The sequence below is a fragment of the Trachypithecus francoisi genome, unplaced genomic scaffold, assembly GCF_009764315.1.
Source record: "Trachypithecus francoisi isolate TF-2019V2 unplaced genomic scaffold, Tfra_2.0 Lachesis_group3, whole genome shotgun sequence".
Taxonomy (NCBI): Eukaryota; Metazoa; Chordata; class Mammalia; order Primates; family Cercopithecidae; genus Trachypithecus; species Trachypithecus francoisi.
In genome coordinates, this window is record NW_022681468.1 from 141,651,525 (window position 1) to 141,671,373 (window position 19,849).

The 19,849-nt window shown below is 39.8% G+C and overlaps 1 protein-coding gene across 2 annotated transcripts in view; it reads left to right on the forward strand.

Moving 5' to 3' along the window:
* The window catches only part of FBN1 (fibrillin 1), a 249,205-nt gene that overhangs the window by 188,249 nt on the left and 41,107 nt on the right, over positions 1–19,849 (forward strand). The window contains exons 38-46 of one of the 2 annotated variants that reach the window (XM_033190198.1): positions 128–292; positions 2,371–2,439; positions 2,534–2,659; positions 4,278–4,400; positions 5,059–5,217; positions 7,991–8,062; positions 11,602–11,727; positions 15,570–15,692; positions 19,657–19,782. In XM_033190198.1, coding sequence (XP_033046089.1) covers positions 128–292; positions 2,371–2,439; positions 2,534–2,659; positions 4,278–4,400; positions 5,059–5,217; positions 7,991–8,062; positions 11,602–11,727; positions 15,570–15,692; positions 19,657–19,782 — 1,089 coding nt within the window. The remainder of the gene's footprint in view (positions 1–127; positions 293–2,370; positions 2,440–2,533; positions 2,660–4,277; positions 4,401–5,058; positions 5,218–7,990; positions 8,063–11,601; positions 11,728–15,569; positions 15,693–19,656; positions 19,783–19,849) is intronic. The other variant, XM_033190199.1, reaches the window with a different exon arrangement.

Here is a 19,849-nt window from a genome sequence, read left to right on the forward strand (position 1 = left end):
TGGGCACTGTTTAGTTTCTCAGTAAAAGTAAATTATGGTTTTTGAACAGTTCCTGAAATGGGTTTGAATTTTCAACCCCAGTAGAACGATTCTGCCTGACGCTGTTGTGTTTGTATGCGGTAAATAGATACCCGCTCTGGAAACTGCTATTTGGATATTCGACCTCGAGGAGACAATGGAGATACAGCCTGCAGCAATGAAATTGGAGTTGGTGTTTCCAAAGCTTCCTGCTGCTGTTCTCTGGGGAAAGCCTGGGGTACTCCTTGTGAGATGTGCCCTGCTGTGAACACGTGTAAGTGGACGGCCTCCTATTTATTATCATTTCAACCCCAGCCGGTTCTCCTTTCTAGATCAGAAGATAAACCTTTTCTACTCTTAGATCATAGAAGAAAGATAAGTCCTCTCAGCCCTGTAGAGGGGACCTTGTTCCCAGTTAGAGAGTCAGAAAATATTCCTGGTTGGCTCCCACCAAAAGATCAGGTAGGGCAGGTAACATCTCACTTCTGTGTAAGTGAAAAACACAAAGCATTATTTTAAAGATTTTCCAGACTCGGTTACTTACACCATGTTGCTTACCTTCCAGGGACACATTGATTATCTCTCCTCCTCTCATCTGTTGACTAGTTTTGAAAGCTCTAGGCCAGACTCAGTGTCGCTGGGTTTGAAGAGAAGCAATTAGAAGCAACTACGAAATGGAAGATTATTCCTTTCTCATGGTGTGGCTTGAAAGAAAGCTTTAGCATGTGATTGTAAGGACATACAAACTACGTCTCCTAAAAATATTAAAGGGTTTTCATTTTTCCAAGTGGGTCTTGTATTATGATTCAGAATTAGATGTAGCTTCTTTGGCAAAAGTCAGTGGCTACTGCTTATAGCATATATTGGGATAGGTATGGATTCTTTTTTTGCTGAAGGGTCATTTATTCAATTCTTCTAAAAATATTTGTTGGGTACCTAGAGTGTGTACTCTGGATGTGCAAAGATGAATTAGACTGGATTCTGCCCTTCAGGAGAATACAGCACAGTCGGCAAATTATGAGCTAAACATAAGCGCTATAATTCAAAATAGGCCTCAGAAAGAGAAGAAAGAGCAGACACAGTGCTGTGTTGGTACAAAGAGCACACCTAGTGTGAATTAGGACTCCACTACTTGTCACCCGTGTAACCTCAGGCAAGTTCCTTAGCGTTCATAAAATACCTCATAGGATTAAATGAAATCACTCATGCAGAGCACCCAGCACAGGGGTGAGTGCTCAGCTGTCTCCTCCTTCTCTCTTCTCTTCGGAAACAGAGGTCAGTTCTGCTTGAGAGAGGGTGGGGCTTTGTACTTTTTTTCATTGAGCTTTCAAGAAGGTTGTGACATGAAAGAAGAAACTCAAAAAGTGTGAATGATTGCAGAAAGAGGAGAACAAGTGAAAGAGAAGAACTGTTCATTTCATTGGTGTCGAAGGGGGCAAACTAAGATACTTAATTGGGGGAGTCAGCCTTGTAGATTAATAATGAGTAGCAAAACAATAGATATCCATGCCACACCAGATCTGGACCAGAGTTAGAACTGGAATATATACATATAGGCCTGTGTACATATAATTTCAGGAAGCCAGGACAGGGATTAGCAGATCTGGACAGACCATGACATTATGAAAGAACTGATCTTATAGATCCTCACTGGGATGATGCAGCAGGTTACAGACATTCTTATTCACATGGCCTGTACATGTCACCGTGCTGGTGCATGGCACTGAAATAAATGGTTCTGGGTAAAAATACTTGGATGAGAGAATGAATGGGGGAAACCCAAGGACACTGTAGAAAGTTGTTTTTGGAAACCAGGAGAATCAATATTGCTACCCGTAGAAACGGAGGCACAAGAAAGGTCTCTAGTCATTAAGGAGAGAATTGGGATGGGAATCAACAGAGAACAGCTTTTCCCAAGGCTCTATTTGGAAAGGGTTTTGGAAACAAGCCAATTAAGGTTATTAAGGGAAGCTGTAATTCCCAGAAAGTAAGGCCGAACAGAACATAAAAATGAAGATGAAGTTTTTCAGAAAATAAAAAGGGAAAGAAAATCTGTAAAAAGAAACAAGGGATGAAGGTACCGGATAAATAGTCCACACGCATATAAGACCAGGGAGTGGTTAGAGTCCAAGGACTGAGGACAGTGGCCTTGCCTTGGGGACACATAATAAAAACCACTGGAAAATGGGAAGTGTACACAAAGGTGTTACCTTACTTCAGACGTGCAGAGTAACAACTAAAGATTCCTGAAAATGGACATTTTCATTGGGATTAGTCAGTATTTCTCTTGAAGATACCATTTCTAAAAACTTTAGATTCAAAACAACTCAATTTGAATTTTTGTTTCAATAGCCGAGTACAAAATTCTTTGTCCTGGAGGGGAAGGTTTCCGACCAAATCCTATCACCGTTATATTGGAAGGTAATTGTGTTTCCTTTGTCTTAAAGTGCACAACTTGTATTTCCTTGGGTTTATTTACAATGCTAAAGGAATGCCTTTGTTTTGATTTTGATAGATATTGATGAGTGCCAGGAGCTACCAGGGCTGTGCCAAGGAGGAAAATGTATCAACACCTTTGGGAGTTTCCAGTGCCGCTGTCCAACCGGCTACTACCTGAATGAAGATACACGAGTGTGTGATGGTAAATGGTCCTTGTAGGATGATAAGGTCTTACAGATATCAAGAACTGACCTGCAAAACCAGAATATGGTTACCAGGAAAATAGAATTTAGCAGTGTAGCACAATGGTCTAAACATGAGCATAGCCAGGTAAATATGTCACACATGTAGCAATTTGGACTAATGTTACTCAGATGATGTCATTTCTGGTAAGTTCTAAATCTCCCTCTTTTCCTGAGAAAAACAGTATCTTATTCTGCTGGACCATAGTCTCATTTATGCTTACAAAAGAGTTTTCCGTGCTCTTCAGAAAAGCCATGTTTTACGAGAGTGGCACAGGTCCCATCTCAGTGCTACTTCTCTATTTGGGGGAGTTCTGGACCCTCTTCTTTTAATCCTTCACCACGTGTCATTGGTGCTCATGTATTCAAATAAGCTTCTCCTAGAAGGCGGCCCTTTGGCTTTATGCTATGAGTGGTGGCCCTTGTTCATTCTGTGTTACTGGAAAGTTGGAGAATATTAACCACTTCTAGGTTTCAGAGCACTTCAGCCATGAGCCATGGTTTTCATCTACATGGAGGAATCACACAACTGTTTAGGAAAAAGACCTCCTTGTGCTCTGCATAAGAAATATCCCCCTGGCTCTTTAAATGTCTTACTAGGTCACCCAGACAAATGGCAACCTCATTGAGTATTAGTTGAACATCATAGTGTGTGATGATGGGTCATAGTATCTAAGACCCATGGAGTTAACAAAGATTAGAATCAACTCCTTCGTTTGGAAGTGGGGAGAGGATGTGAAATATGCTCCATGCTGCCTTACCAATGCAGATTCATGAAGCCAGCTGTTAATGACTTCAGGATACTATATACCCTATCATAGATTTTGTGAATGTAAGAAGTGTGCTTGTCTTCCTAAAGGATATTTGATATTTTAATTTCTCCATATTTCTATCTCTGCCTACCTTTGAGGATGTTATAGGTTCACTTATTAGGAGATTCATTATAATATTTGATATGTCTCATGTCAGAAGGCAAGAGTTCCTTTTGTTTTTTGTTTTTGTTTTGTTTTGTTTAGTTGTTGTTCGTTTTGAGACAGAGTCTTGCTCTGTTGCCCAGGCTGGAGTGCAATGGCATGATCTTGGCTTACTGCAACCTCTGCATCTAGGGTTCAAGCAGTTCTCCTGCCTCAGCCTCCCGAGTAGAGTAACTGGGATTACAGGTGTGCACCACCACTCCTGGCTAATTTTTGTATTTTTAGTAGAGATGAGGTTTCACCATGTTGGCCAGGCTGGTCTGGAACTCCTGACCTCAAGTGATCCACCCACCTTGGCCTCCCGAAATGCTGGGATTACAGGCATGAGCCACTATGTCCAGCCAAGAGTTCCTTTTTTTTTTGTTTTTTTTTTTTTTTTTTTGAGACGGAGTCTCCTTTTCTAAAACCTTCTTTCCTCAAAAGGCACACATTTGCACAGAGAGAGGACACAGATGAATGAAATACCTATTTTTGTTATCTTATTTGAAAATACCCTATAGATTTTCTCCTTTATTATGTCAACATTCATATTGACATTAAGTATCAGGCCATTCCAAAATGTGAAGTTTTCATATTCACATACCACTTTCTCTTTGGATTATAGATGTGAATGAATGTGAGACTCCTGGAATCTGTGGTCCAGGGACATGTTACAACACCGTTGGCAACTACACCTGTATCTGTCCTCCAGACTACATGCAAGTGAATGGGGGAAATAATTGCATGGGTAAGTCCAGGCTTTTCTCAGTAATGCATGTTTAGTTCTCATCGACAAAGAGGAAGAGAGCTCACAAGTTCATCACCTTAGGGAGGTGTTACTCATCAGACTGAGTGCTGGCATCCCTTCACTGTCTTGTTAGGAGCCTCTTCCCCTGTAAATCATAACTTGACATTTTTTCACCACCACGGGTGGGTGGTTGGGAGTTTTCTCTAAAATGTAATGTTGGAAAATCCCAAACAACAGTTAATAGTACTTCTTTTGTTTGACTTTTGGGTGTATCTTTGTACAATTATATTTACAGCACTGACCTACAGTATTAAAACATCATGAGTCGAAAATGAGAAACTTACTGCCAAATGGTAGTAGAGAATTATTACTAGGAGACTGGGCAAAGAGTCATTTGAAGTTTATTAATGCTACAGCTACATAATGACTTAGTTCTGTGGCATGAAATATCAGGGAATATACTTCTGAAAGTCCTTTTTCTTGTAGCAGCATAGGTAGCTAGAATGTTGTGTAAGAGTAAGTTTTTGTGCCCTTATCAAAGTCAAGCTACAATACAACTCAAATGAAACTTGCTTGTTGAGTATCCACTTAGAAATTTGTCGTGATTTCCCACATGGCATCACTAGCCCTCCAATCCTTTTTTTTACCTCCCTTCTAGATATGAGAAGAAGTTTGTGCTACAGAAACTACTATGCTGACAACCAGACCTGTGATGGAGAACTGTTATTCAACATGACCAAGAAGATGTGCTGCTGTTCCTACAACATTGGCCGGGCCTGGAATAAGCCCTGTGAACAGTGTCCCATCCCAAGTACAGGTGAGTTTTAGTTTCTCCATTAGCAAAAATATAGGTTGAAAAATTACCCATGAATTGTTGGGAAAATCAGTCTTAGTGAAGGAAGCAAAGTGTGCATGGTTTATCTTTACAGGGGAAAAAAAATGGCTCATGATTTAAATTCACAATTGATGCTGGTCATTCCAGCTGAACATTGAGTCACAGAATGTGTTTTCTAATGTATACCCTAACACATAACCAGACTTGTAAACTCAGCATATCACAAAAATATAAACTATAAACAATGTTCTCATTGTTACTGAATTCTTCATGTAACTAAAAGACTGGAAACATTAGACAAATCAATGTGACATTAAAGGAAACATAATTCCTTGTCTTTCTACTTGTTTAAAGCTAAACTCATTCCAAAAATGATTAAAGGCAGCCTACAAAAATGTAAATGTTAAACAAGAAATAAGCATAAGGCAAATGACAAACAAGAGTAAGAAAGGTAGAGCCAGGAGCAGGACTAATACACAAAATCCAAGCTGGGAATTCCTCACACTTGCCTGAAATAAGCAATAACTTTAGCTCCAAACTTTCTAGCAGGTCCTATGAAAAGGGAGACATAATCAAGTACAAATTCTCAATGACCATAAAGAAAACTCAAAATGAAAGGAAAGTGCAACTTTTCTTGATATTGAGATCCAAGATAAATTTCTTCTTATATTCTCATAGAGAAAGAAACTAAATAATGTTATTTGTCTTCAAAAAAGGGAAGGGGGCTAAATTGCATCCTTTGAGGAAATGAAGACATTAGTATACTGTTCTTATATCATATGGTATACACTATGCATTATGTATATGATGATGACATCATTTGCCAAGATTATAATTTGGGTTAATTGAAATTATCATGCAAGGAATTGATTAGGGTATTCTATAAAGGGAATCCTACCCCATTTTCCACAGTGATATATAAAATATTAAATCTGTTGTTTGGCACTACCTGACATTGCATGCAGCAGAAAATTCTTTTTTAGTAAAATGCATTATTCCATCCATTGTTTACTCCAGAAAGAATATAATAACCACCACTTAGAATTCTGATTTACCTCTACCCTGCAAAATGTTTCTAGACCAGGGCTTGGCAAAATACACCCAATGGACCAAATCCATCCCACCATCTACTTTTGAATGGCCTGCAAGCTAAGAGGGATGTCTACATTTTAAATGGTTGGAAAAAATCAGGAGAATAGTATTTCATAATATGAAAGTTACATGAACTTCAGATTTTGTTGCCCATAAATAAAACTTTATTAGAGCACACTAATTTATTTCTGTATTGTCTACTGCTGCTTTCATGGCAGCATTAAATAGTTTTGACTGACTGTACAGCCTACAAAGCCTAAGATACTTTACTCTGTGTCCTTTTATTAAAAAGTTTGCTGACCCTTGATCTTGAGCAATGGTCTTTACAACTTTAGATGATACTTACCTGTTGGTAAAAATCTGGAGCTTATACACACCTGGTGTGCATTTATATGTAAAAGTCTACGTGTATAGGTCTATGTATGTGTATATGTATTTGTTTTCAGTTATATTGAAAAATGCATTTATTATTTTTCTGAGCTGTTCTAATATAAAGTGTGCACAAAATTAATTTTTTTAAAGATTAGATTTTTCCAAGGATAGAAGTCCTAGTATTTTCTTTTTTATCCTAATGGATTATTGCATATTCCTCTGGAGACCACTTTGGAAACCCTTAATATAGACTAACATTTACTTTTAGAAATGGTTGCCTGAGTTTTTAATATCTACGTACTCTTGTGTAAAATGCAAGATTTCTTCTTGATGTTGGATATTCACCAAATTCGGTCATGGCTTTTTGTTAACTGTGAAATCTGCACATATTTTAAGAGTCCCTGTAATTTCTTTGGATGACCAGTGTCAGCTGGCATTACAGTGTTGGAAGTGAACACTCATAGATTAAGGAAACAAAACACAAGGAGAATAGCATGCTATATTTTGATTAAAATACTTCCAGAAATCTTATACTAATTTTCACTGAGTGTGACCAATAAGGCAATGGTCATCTGAAGCTTATATTGGTACCATACCTTACCAGTTACAGTCATGATCTGGAATTACAAAATCTCATAGTTAGAAGGGACTGCCGATAGAATTTAGTTCATCCTTTATTATCTGTTAAATTTGACTAATTCAAGTGAGAGAAAGACAGAAAAGGAGAGAGGGAGAGGGAGAGGGAGCGAATATGACAGAGCTGTACCAAATGAAATCCAGCTCCAAAAACTGAAAAAAAAATGGTGAAGGTTGGTTGATTGACCCAAATTAGTCATTAATCAATGTGATGTCAAGAACGTGGCTAGATTTGCTATGGTCTCCTATAATCTACTGAGAAAATGGCTTTTGTATGTGTTCCTCAAACCCTAAATCTCTTAATGCAGAGTAGAGAGAGGCACTCTTACCAGTCCCTGAGTTCAGAGCTGAGCAACACCCATATCAAAATCCAAACTCCTATAGGCAAACTCATGTGAATGAGTGGCATGTGATCTGGGGATCTCTACTTCTCCTTCATTATTACGTCAACATGAGATCTTTTTTTTTTTTTTCAATATTTGTCTTACAGGCAAGATTATATCTGCAGGAATTTTCAGGTTTACTTTTTATTTTAAATTCTTCAAACTACAGACAAATACCTTTCAAGAATGCTTACAAAGTGATTTTTTTCAGTCTAATTATTGCTCTTTGCTGACTCCTTTCCTCCCATCCCACTTTTGTTTAATCATTGCAGATGAGTTTGCTACACTCTGTGGAAGTCAAAGGCCAGGCTTTGTCATCGACATTTACACCGGTTTACCCGTTGGTGAGTCATGACGGCATTGTCAGGACTTTCTGTTTTTTGCCTTTGTGTTAGCAAGAGGAGTACACCATTATTTTCTCAGTTCCCATTTTTTTCTTGGAAGAAAAAAAAACGTTAAACAATGCCTTTCACTTTATTGAAACACTGATTCTTAGTTTGAAACAAACGGTGCAAACACCCTGTGCAGCTCCACCTAATTGGCAACAGCATTTGTTGTTCATGATTAAGGGGATTGGAAAACGTTTCCCAACATGACAATCAAGCATAGTTAAACCAACCTTAGGCATCAGCACGGGGAGAGATTCTGGGAGTAGGACCAGTGGACATTTGATTTGACTATAATTCCCAATCCTTCCTTCTGACTAAGACCAGGTTAAGTGACTTTTCACACCAATCCTTACATGTAGATTGTTTACATAAAGTTCTCTCGTGGATCGATTTTATCTTACATGGAATCTCCTCAGGTCACCTGCTTTGAGAATTTCAGAAGTGAAATAAAAATCTTTTCAGTCTGAGGCCCTACCTGGTAAATGAAGCAGAGAACGCAACATTGGTAGAGATGCTTGTGCAAGATTCAGAAGTATTGCACAGCACTCAGCCAGTGCAGGCAATGCCCTTGTGGTTTAAAACCAAATAACATAAAAGTAGATGGAAAGCTATTGCATTCTCTGAGTTTTTCCCTGGTGTGATTTATATGCATCCTTAGATGCCCTCTTAAGTCTGCACAGTTGTGTCTAGTAGCAAACATCACCACTTGCTTTATTCCACCTTATTCATAATAAGTAAACTAAAGTCCACATCAGCCTTTCCAGTGACCTTGTTTAAGAAAACAAGAGTCTGGTCCAGCAATCAGCCTGGCTCCCTTAGTGCCAAATCCATATGGCTCCACAGTCTCGTCCACGTCCAAAGAAACTTCATGGTTTGGAAAGAAAAACTGCTAAATGACATTGGCATGGAACACCTGGCCCCAGCTGCTTTGTTTTTCCCCTTCCCAAAACAGATCTTTTAATCTCCCTAGAATCTGTGATCACAAGATAAGTGGTCTGTAATGGTAATGGTTCTCCACGGACCGACCAGGCGTGTACCCCAGCAAGGCTGCCCTCCAAGGTTGGCAGTAAGCAAAGACTAGAAACAACATTAGCGTTGTCCACTAGGAGAGCTGGAAAGGCTTCAAACTTCATCTAGTCCAAAAGCCTTGCTTCATATTTGAGGAGACAGAGGCCCAAAGAGGAGAAGGGACTCACCCAAGGCCACCCAGCTAATTAATAACAGAGCAGGGACCAGAACACAGTCCTGACTCGTGGCTTAGTTTGCTTCTAGCTCTTGAAAACTGGACATCTGATATTTAGCTGTATGCTTATTGTTACCAAATTCCACCATGACAAAATATTTAGATGACTAAAAAGCTTTGTTTTATTTAAGCTTTATACTCTCCTTTTGGAAGATCTTACGATTGTTGATATGTGGAGTCCATTCATATAGGGTTAAAACTATAGCATGTTTATTAATCTTGTCTTAAAATATAAACTTCTCTAAGTTGAAGTTCAAATAAAATCCTGACAGGAAAAGAAAATATAATTTTTAGTATATCCTTTTGCTATTTTACACCTAACAATGGCTGGAAATTAGACTTAGCCAGTTATTGTTAAACTCGATAATAATACATCACTTATATTTAAAACAAATGAATGTGAATATGATGTTTCATGTTCTAACCCACACTGAATGAATGGCATCTGAATTTGTTTTTTGTTTACTTATGATACACAGTTGTGATGTAACTTTACATGGCTTTTTTATGACATGAATGACAAAGGTGTGAAAGATCTAAAGACATAATTGCCTATATTCAAAATAGCAATGAACCCTTTGAGAGTCTAAGCTGTTTCTTTTCATTAAATAGGTCAATTTTGCCTTCACACAAAATCAAGCCCTTTTTTTAAAAAGGGTCTAAAATAAATCTGTGACATCAAATTTCTCCTTTAAAACAGATGGGTCATAGAGTATGGTTCTTCTAAAATTACAGCAGCTCTTGTAGGCTCCACTTCAGTCCATGATCATCTTCTCATAAAGTATGCTAGCAAAGCATGTACTTTGCAAAGACTCCTGACTATAATAAGTAAACAAAGTATCTCAACAACAGTCACACAAACTAGGGAATTGGAAGACTTTGGATTGTAGACCAAGGCTTTGCATACCTCCCAGCTGGGGTGTTTCATCAGACCCAGCCAAGGGGCTGGTGGAAGGGCCCTCCAGGATAACAAAAGTGTTGATGACAGTTCTGTGAAGATTGTATTAGGGTGATGTAGGAAATCACCCTAATACGATCTTCTTATATGAAAAAGGAGGCAGGGTGGCCTGTTAACTGAGTCCCAGTGTCAAATCCTGACTCTGCCTCTCATTGGTCTTGGTCTGCCAAGCAGACCAAGGCTGCTTGGTCTTGGGCAGATTATATACTCTGGCTTGGCCTCACTGGCATCATCTCTTAGTTAGAATAGTCATAGTACTGAGACCATCTCATAGGGTAAGCTGTGATAATTCAGCCAATAAATACAGGTTGAATGCTTGAGAAATGTACCAGGCATGCAGCAAATGAGATGCTGTTACTATTAATACTATTACCATTGTTATTACTATTACTACTCTTATCCTAGAGGGCACTTCAGTGGTCAGGAGTTCAGAGTGGGTAAGACAGAGATGGGACCACCCCAGGCTGGGGACGCTACCAGGCTGGTGAGGTGCCCAAAGTCTCTCTCCATAGCTGGCCAGCCCTGCCTTAGCAGCCTGGGTCCTGGCCATGTTCGCACTCTTGGTCTTGTTTTAGTGCTCACCAACGCACTGCCAGACACTTGCTCTTAACTGAACAAATTTGAATTGAGCACTTACTACCTGTCATGTAGAGTGCTAAGGAACTGTAACACAGTGATGGAGAACCAAGCCCAACTCCCAGCCTTAGGAAGCACACAGTCTACTGCAACAGTTCTTCCTCAGTGCTGACCTCGTCTTCATTGTCAGCCCTGGCCTAGCTGACATCCCCACACCTGACTTCCCTCCTTTCTAAAGCCACATGAAATAGGAACGGGGAGTTGAACTGGAATTTGAAAAGTCAGAGTTCCATATGACCATATGCTCCTCTGCAGTTCTTTACCAGCTCACCTCTCCCTTTTCCCTAAATACAGGCACACTTGTGTGGAGAGACTGTTTACCCTTGACCATCCCTTCTATTTTACTCGTCTGGTATATCCACAGTGCCCAGAGGATACAAGGATGCCTTCTACCTGTACAAAATTGACATTCTGAAGCAAAACCCAAAAGATATATTTTAAATCCAGTTAGACTCATATGTCTGGAAAGTGGTTTAGTTACCTCAATTTGCTATTCATTGATGTCCCCTATTGCCATCACCATCACCCCAACACATGCACACACACACACAAACACACACACACACACACACACACACAAGAACTTTCCATCTTGTCTTACCCTGCACAGGGATCATGTGCTGTCCTGTCACTCACGAATGACTATTCTGTCTCTAGATATTGATGAGTGCCGGGAGATCCCAGGGGTCTGTGAAAATGGAGTGTGCATCAACATGGTTGGCAGCTTCCGATGTGAATGTCCAGTGGGATTCTTCTATAATGACAAGTTGTTGGTTTGTGAAGGTAAGTGGCATCGTGACTTGATCATATCCAGAAAAGAGCTAACTGATAAGGTACTTAATGATACACACTGGCGAATTTCACAACATTGAAATTTCAGAAATGCATTAAGCTCTAGAAATAGTAAAGGGTATGGTGTGGAACAACATGAAATTTCCTGCAAAAAAAAAAAATTCACTAACTTCAGTGGAAAAACCAGGAGGCGCATTCCCAGCCCCCTTCCCCCAACACACAGTGTATTAATATTAGACTTCCCAGCTGATATGAAAAAGCTTTGAGTTCCTGGGTGTGTTACATAGATTGCTTTTGTTTCACATTGCTTGAAAATCAACGAGTGGACAGTCATCCTAGTTGACTCTCAAAATCACTTCTCTTCCAGACAGACTTTGCTACTCCCAAGTGAAAACAAGGTTAATGCAAATATTCTAAATGCATGAGAGAATTCCAAATGGCAAGAACAGCAAATTTGATTTTATATGAAGAATGTTGGCATGCGCATGTACTTTTTTCATTTTCAAATTGCCTCCTGTTGCCATGTATATGTACTGTGATTCGGAGCATTCCTTATAACACTTCATATTTTTTCCATCTGGGAAAGATAGTTCTGTTACATTTTAGTAAAAGGGACATTACTGGTTATTAAATATACCATGTGCCCAGGATAGTTGGAATAATTTTCTATTTAATACTTAAACTTTGGGCCTCTAGCAGAGTTTTTATTCATGTTAGAAAGGGTTATTACCCCTTAGAGCACGTATTATAGCACATATGTCAACACTGTAATGTTAAAAAAAAACTTTTTTGTCTAAACTGAAGACAACTTATATACCACAAGTAAAGTTATAGTCCTAACCACATACTTGTTAAGTTCCTCTCACCAGGCTTTCAGTTACTGTGGCCAAGTGGGCACATGTCCCTTACTCTGCCTGCTGTGTGAGTTAGTGGGAATGGGGTGATAGCCATTCCGAGCCTTCCTAAGAAGATAGCCAATTCAGACCTTGGCCTGAGTCCCTGGTCTTTGGGAAGCCATCAAGGATCAGGTACCTAGAGAGGAAGCATAGATGTGGGAGAGGGAACCCACAGCAGATGATCTTACAGTGCTAGAGTTGGCCGCCTCCCTCACAGCCGCACTTTCCCCCCCTCTCAAACATGCTCAGCCTGCCTGCCACCTGCCTGTGGCGTTTTCCTCCCTACCCTTCCCCTCAGAGATCGCTTTGATGATTACTGTACCCAGGTACCTTTTAACCACTTACACTTGCTGAGGCAGCAGCCCTTGGCCAGAACCCATAGACAAGACCACCCATGACCACCAAGGCAACTTAGACCTTGCTGCATGCATGAGATTAAACACATGCAGCTGTACCAATGCAAGGCATTTTGCTGTCAGGGTAGCATTCTGTGGATATTGAGATAACTAAGTACTCCAACTTCTGATTGCTGTTTCACAGAATATTCATCTTCAGGGTGAATGTTTAATCCAGGGTCAGCTGCTTCCCAGCATACTCTTAGCTCTTAGAATATGAAAATGAGGTTGAGTGCACACATGCCTCAGCAACGCTGAAATTGGAATGGATTGCAGAGGTGATTTAGGGAGCTTCCATGCCTCTGCTCTCGCCAAGTAGCCACATTGTCAGATGCCACATCATAGACACTACTCAGTTTCTCCAATGGCACAGTCTTTCCCCCGTGTTTCTATACATCCTGAATTCAGAGCAGGGCAGACTTGGTGAGTGAGGCGGTGCTGGGTCCCTTGTAACCCAAGGCAGGCACAGTCCTACTTCTGGTCTGTTGCCCAGAGAGGCACAATCCACCCGCCTTAGACAGGAACCCCTGCTGACTAACTGACAGTCCTGAGGGTTTTCCACCACAGAACCACGCCCAAGAGGCATCGGCTGATATATCTGCCACCCCCTTGTAAGAACTTCTTTGGTCGAGCCAAATTCTGTGTAAAAGCCCAGAACTGGTACTAAGAGCCAACCCTCACCTGTTATAGTCCATCCCCTTTACTGGACTTAGTCTGAATTAGATTGTTCCACTGGAGCAGGGAAGAGGGAAACGTATTTTGCCCCATGATATACCATGGACATGTAATAACTTTTGTGATGCCACGAATTTGAATTATATTAGGTATCTGTTTTTTGTTTTGTTTTGTTTTGTTTTTTAAGTAGACAACCTCCTAAGCAAAGTCAAAGCTCTGGAACACACAATATCCATTATCCAAAATCTTTTCTGTTTTAATGAGAGTTGGTTTGTTTTCAATAGTTTTATGATGATTCCCATGTTAGGTTTTCTTGATTTAACTGCCTTGTGGCAGTAATTTGAGCAGGTGTCTCTACAGCCCTGTACCTCAAAGCACTCTCTACAGACCCAGGAGCACCTGCATCAGCTGGGAACTTATTAGAAATTTAGACTCTCAGGCCATTCCCCAGACATGCCAAGTCAGAATCTGCCTTTTAGCAAGATCCTAAGTGATTCATGTGGTCTTTAAGATTTGAGACGTTCTGCTCTTGCAGCCTTTCAGACAATAGCAACCTTATTGAATCATAAAATCCAGATCTTTGAGTAAATACAAAGCTTCCTAGGATATTAATCTATACCCATGTCAAGTGCTGGCCATAGCAGCCAAGTTTCATGACTTTTTTTAGACGTGAGCATCATTAGAGTCCATATGTGGTCATAAATCAAGCTCTTGCATTTATAAATATTACTGAAGTGGGAAAGTTTGGATAATGGGCTTTCAGTCTTCCTTTCTCTCTCTCTTTTTTTTTTTTTAATAGACTTTATTTTCTAGGGCAGTTTTAGGTCCACAGCAATATTGAGAAGAAGGTACAAAGATTTATCATGTATTCCCTACCCCTCCACATGCACAGCCTCCCCTATCATCAGCATCCCCCATCAGAGTGGTGCATTTGTTACCATTGAATCTCCAGTGACATCATTATCGCCCAGAGTCCCCTCTGATGATTTACATTTGAGTTCGCTCTTGGTGTTGTACATTCTATGAGTTTGGAAAAAATTATAATGACATGTATCTACCATTCCATAGCTATTTTTAGAATAATTTCACTGCCCTAAAAATTATCTGTGCTTTGCCTATGTATCCCCTGGTCTCTCCTAACCCCTGGCAACCACTGATTTTTTTTAACTGTCTCCAGAGTTTTGCCTTTTCCAGAATGTTGTGTGGTTGGAATCATACATTATGTCACCTTTCCAGATTGGCTTCTGATTCACTTAGTAATATACATGTAATTTTCTTTTTTTTTTTTTTTTTGACACGGAGTTTTGCTCTTATTGTCCAGGCTGGAGTGCAATGGCATGATCTTGGCTCACTGCAACCTCCACCTCCCAGGCTCAAGCGGTTCTCCTGCCTCAGCTTCTCAAGTAGCTAGGATTACAGGCACACACCACCATGCCCAGCTAATTTTGTATTTTTAGTAGAGACAGGTTTTCACCATGTTGGTCAGGCTGGTCTTAAACTGCTGACCTCAGTTTGATCCACCCGCCTTTGCCCCCCAGAAGTGCTGGGATTACAGGTGTGAGCCACCACACCTGGCCATATTTAATTTTCTTCCATGTCTTTTCATGGCTTGATAGCTCATTTCTTTTTAGTGCTAAATAACATTCTGTTGTCTGAATGTACCCCAGTTTATTTATTCATTCACCTATTGAAGGACATCTTGGTTGCTTCCAACTTCTGGCAATAAATAAAGCTGCTGTACACATCTATGTTGTCTTTTCAATAGAACAGATCAAAATAAGATATAAATTTGTTTTCATGTGAGAGGCTTTATTGACTGGACACCAGATTCTGTTCTCCTTCAAATTCAGTTATCTTCTGCTCGTAGATATTGACGAGTGTCAGAACGGCCCAGTGTGCCAGCGCAACGCCGAATGCATCAACACTGCAGGCAGCTACCGCTGTGACTGTAAGCCCGGCTACCGCTTCACCTCCACAGGACAGTGCAATGGTATGTAGTGCCCCACAGGCTGGACAGGCCTACCCGAGAGTTTGTCTTCATGAAACTTCAGATGTCTGGATTTATTTTCAGATAGTTAAGCTGAAGAATATATGAGTTAAGATTTAGATTGATGAACTCTAATAACTAAATTGAAAAAAGGATATTGTCAAAATGTCTAAACACTTAGCTTTTTAATCCTCTTTCTGAATGAGATATTTTCTTTTTTTGAGACGGAGTCTCGCTCTGTCGCCCGGGCTGGAGTGCAGTGGCCAGATCTCAGCTCACTGCAAGCTCCGCCTCCCGGGTTCCTGCCATTCTCCTGCCTCCACCTCCCGAGTAGCTGGGACTACAGGTGCCCGCCACCACGCCCGGCTAGTTTTTTTTGTATTTTTAGTAGAGACGGGGTTTCACCGTGTTAGCCAGGATGGTCTCGATCTCCTGACCTCGTGACCTGCCCATCTCAGCCTCCCAAAGTGCTGGGATTACAGGCTTGAGCCACCGCGCCCGGCCTGAATGAGATATTTTCAAAACAAGAAGTAAATCTTTTGCATACATAGATTTCATATTTGCCTATCTGCTGCCCTGCCTGCAAACACTCACCCCCACACATTACACACACACACACAATTATGCATACACACACTCCCCTAAGCAACATTTAGGACCAAATGAATTTTTCCTTCCACAGAACCCCTCTCAGAAAGGTGAGGTTTTCACCATCTTGGCTACATACCCCAAATCTAGACAGTGAAGCTCTCCTAAGCTGGGTCAGATTAATCTGTGTAAACAGAACAAACAAAACCATCGCTTTTCTTCCCAGTCATCTTACAGCTCACTCACTGAAGGCAGCAAACATCAACAGCCTTTATTAGCTGTTTATTACCGTGTCCCCTAGAGGTTAGATTTTTTGGTGTTCACTTTTGTCAAGGATGTGATAGAAATAGGAAGCATGCACATGTTATCAATTTCAGTGCATGGTGAAGTTATTCAGTATCTGATGGTATCTTGTAGCCAGTAGTAAAAAAAAAAAATGTAAAAGACTGGTGTTTCAGCCCAGAAGCAAAATAACACCTCAGAATGATTTTCTAGTAAATTTTTAAGTAATTCTGAATCATTGTATATTTAGCAAAAATCACTGTATATTTAGCAAAGCAAATCATTGTATATTAGTCAGGAAGAATGTGTTATTTTGCTCACGGTTCATTTCACAGGGGGTTTCCTGGATATTTTATGCATTCGTGAATGAAACCACACAGGGGGACGTGGTCAGATTTTCCTTGGATTTCCTTGCCTACCAGCGATTAAGTGGTAGGAAGTGCACTGTTCTCTTTAGGGTATTTTGCATTGTTTTATGAGACCTTGGTGGGAAGAGGGTGTAATTGCCAAACAAAAAGTCACATTGAGAATCAAGACCTGTTTTGTTGAGTTTAAAGGAACATGTGTAAGTATTTAGCATTTTGTCAACAGAGCTGTTTCTATCCATGTATTAAAAATACAGGACAGGAAAAGTGGGGACTTCTCTGATATGAGCCACAATACCCTAGCGAAACTTGGCATGGATACCACTTCCCTGCATTTTGCTCATAATTTATATTTCTTTAGAACTGGATGAAATAATTCCAGTCAAAATAAAGAATTGCTGATAATATAGAATGAGTCATTTCATATAATTTCATACTCAGGTAAGAAGTGGGACAGAGCTATTTATAGATCAAGATAAGACATTCAGCCATAGCCTGCTGGGGCTTAAGCCCTTTACTGTTTTCCTGTAGAAGACTGACATACCTAAAATGCACCCAGCTATAAGTGTTGTGAGTGAGAATCATTTGCCGTCAAAAGCTTGATTTCCTTTATTCATTGAAATCCTCAGAAGAAAGGGAATTAACTTGAGTTTTGCAACCATTCAACCAGTTGGGTTGAAGACTTCATTCTAGAAATGTCTTTATTTATGTCTTACTTTTAAAATATCTTTAAATGCTATTCTATACTTGGCATTTTTTTTTCAGGCATGCTATAAAGTACTCCTTTTTGCCTCTGTTTAAAATGAAAATAACTAAATCTTTCTCTCCATCATGAGATCTTTGTTTGAATTCATAAGCACATTATTTCACACCCAAATCACACCTGACCATAGCACCCACATTACTGCTGAGAGAGCTGAGAGAACAATTAGATATCTGAGCTCAGGATGCTAGTGTAACAGCAGAAACTGCATAGTTAGAGCAAATGCAACCCCCTTCTGAAATGTCTTGCCCAGCTGAAGACAAGAAACAGTTTCTTCCCAGCTACTTCCTTGTGGTTTCCTCTCTCTCTGTGTTGACTGTTTGGGTTTCTTTCCACAGTAGCCTGTTCAGAACTCCTATCCCAACCTCAAATATGATCATCTAAGGGTTCAAATTCTGGTGCTTGTAGAAACCTAGATTTCTGTTCTAGTTTTACCAGTAGAACTCCAAAGTACTCTCCATATTTCATTTTTCATTTATTTAAACCATCTTGAAATAGGGCAATAGATGAAAGGAAATTCCTAATTGGGGATCCCTTTCTAATAAGATCCTTAAGGCTCTCCACTTCCTTGTGGAAACCAGATATGAGACGGACTTTGTCCCCTGCATACTTCCAGGTCCAGTCCTACCTGAAGGTGCCAAAGTTTTGGGCTAACTATGGTAAGACCTGACATACCCTTCCTCAAGATCAGAAATCAGTGTTCTCTGCCTATACTGGGAAGCAGTTGGCTCACTTTAAATTCATTTTCTCAAATGGGAATAATCATACTTTGTTAAATAGCATTTCTGCATAGGCCAGTAGTAGTTCCTAAGCTGCTCTATTTCAATTTCCCCTCATAATGATATACTCAACTTCACTTCGAACTTCTAAATGGTATGATGATTCATCTACTAAATAGGAGATAGTCATAAAATGGCAGCCCGGACACATGAAATGGAGGCGATATCCATGATTCTGACACAAGCAGGATTGTTGTGTGCAGCAAAAAAGTTTCCATTCATGATTATTGTGTTCTGAGTAGACCTTTCAGGCAAACAGCAAGTCTGGATTATTTAACTAAGAGCGAAATGCCATCTGCCCTACAGCATCTGCAGCAAAGATGGCACTCCATGTGCTTTCTTCTGTGACAGTAGGAAAGTCAGAATGGCACAGTGCTCTTCTAAGTACATTTACTCTAAGCATAGAGCTTTAAAAAATTAGAGACATAAGTTGGCATGTAATTATGTCATATGTGAATTCATGCATTAAATTCTGCCCCTCAGATCATCAGATTTCAGGAAAGCAACAAAGATTCAGTTGATAAATATAATGTAGAGCTTAAAGACTGGCAGAAGCAAGATGAGAGGGCTTCCTTTTGAATGAATGGATGAGAGTAAAAAGAAAGAGACAGTGTTCAGATTGTCACATGCTAAAAGGAGCCCTATGTAGACGTTAATACTTGGTGAAGATGAAACAAAAAGTTGCAGGAATAAGACAAAGAGATGCAACTTGAACAAGGGGCCATGTGTGTTGTCCATCAAGAAAAACTTAATCTTAGCCATGGGATTTGACTTTGATATAAATTTCCAGAGGAAGCCATGAACCATCCATGACTTGAGGCACCAAATCTTAACTAGACAAAATACTTCAATTAATTCCACAGTCTGTGGTGCTGCGTAGGCTGATAATCAAACAGAAAATCCTCCCAGCTTGAATTTTTCCACCCATTTTACTTCTAAGTCTTCTCATCTTTCAGAATATTTTTTGATTAATTCCCCTTGTTTTTTATTGTGTCATATATTGTTAACATACTCTGACCATGCCTGGTAAATGAGAGTAAGTTTTAATCCATTTTGATGCAAAAATAAATATATCTGTTTCACTAACTTAGTTTAGAGCTACGATTACTCTTGAGAATAATAGCTAGAAGTAAGTTATTCAGTTGTATTTTGTCTTCGAAGTTCTCACTTAAGATGCTTTTTCTTTACAGATCGCAATGAATGTCAGGAAATCCCCAATATATGCAGTCATGGGCAGTGCATTGACACAGTTGGAAGCTTTTATTGCCTTTGCCATACTGGCTTTAAAACAAATGCTGACCAAACCATGTGCTTGGGTAAGTATGCAATTATTATTCTTTTTTTTCATATGCTATTGAAAACTTCATTTGAATATAAATATGG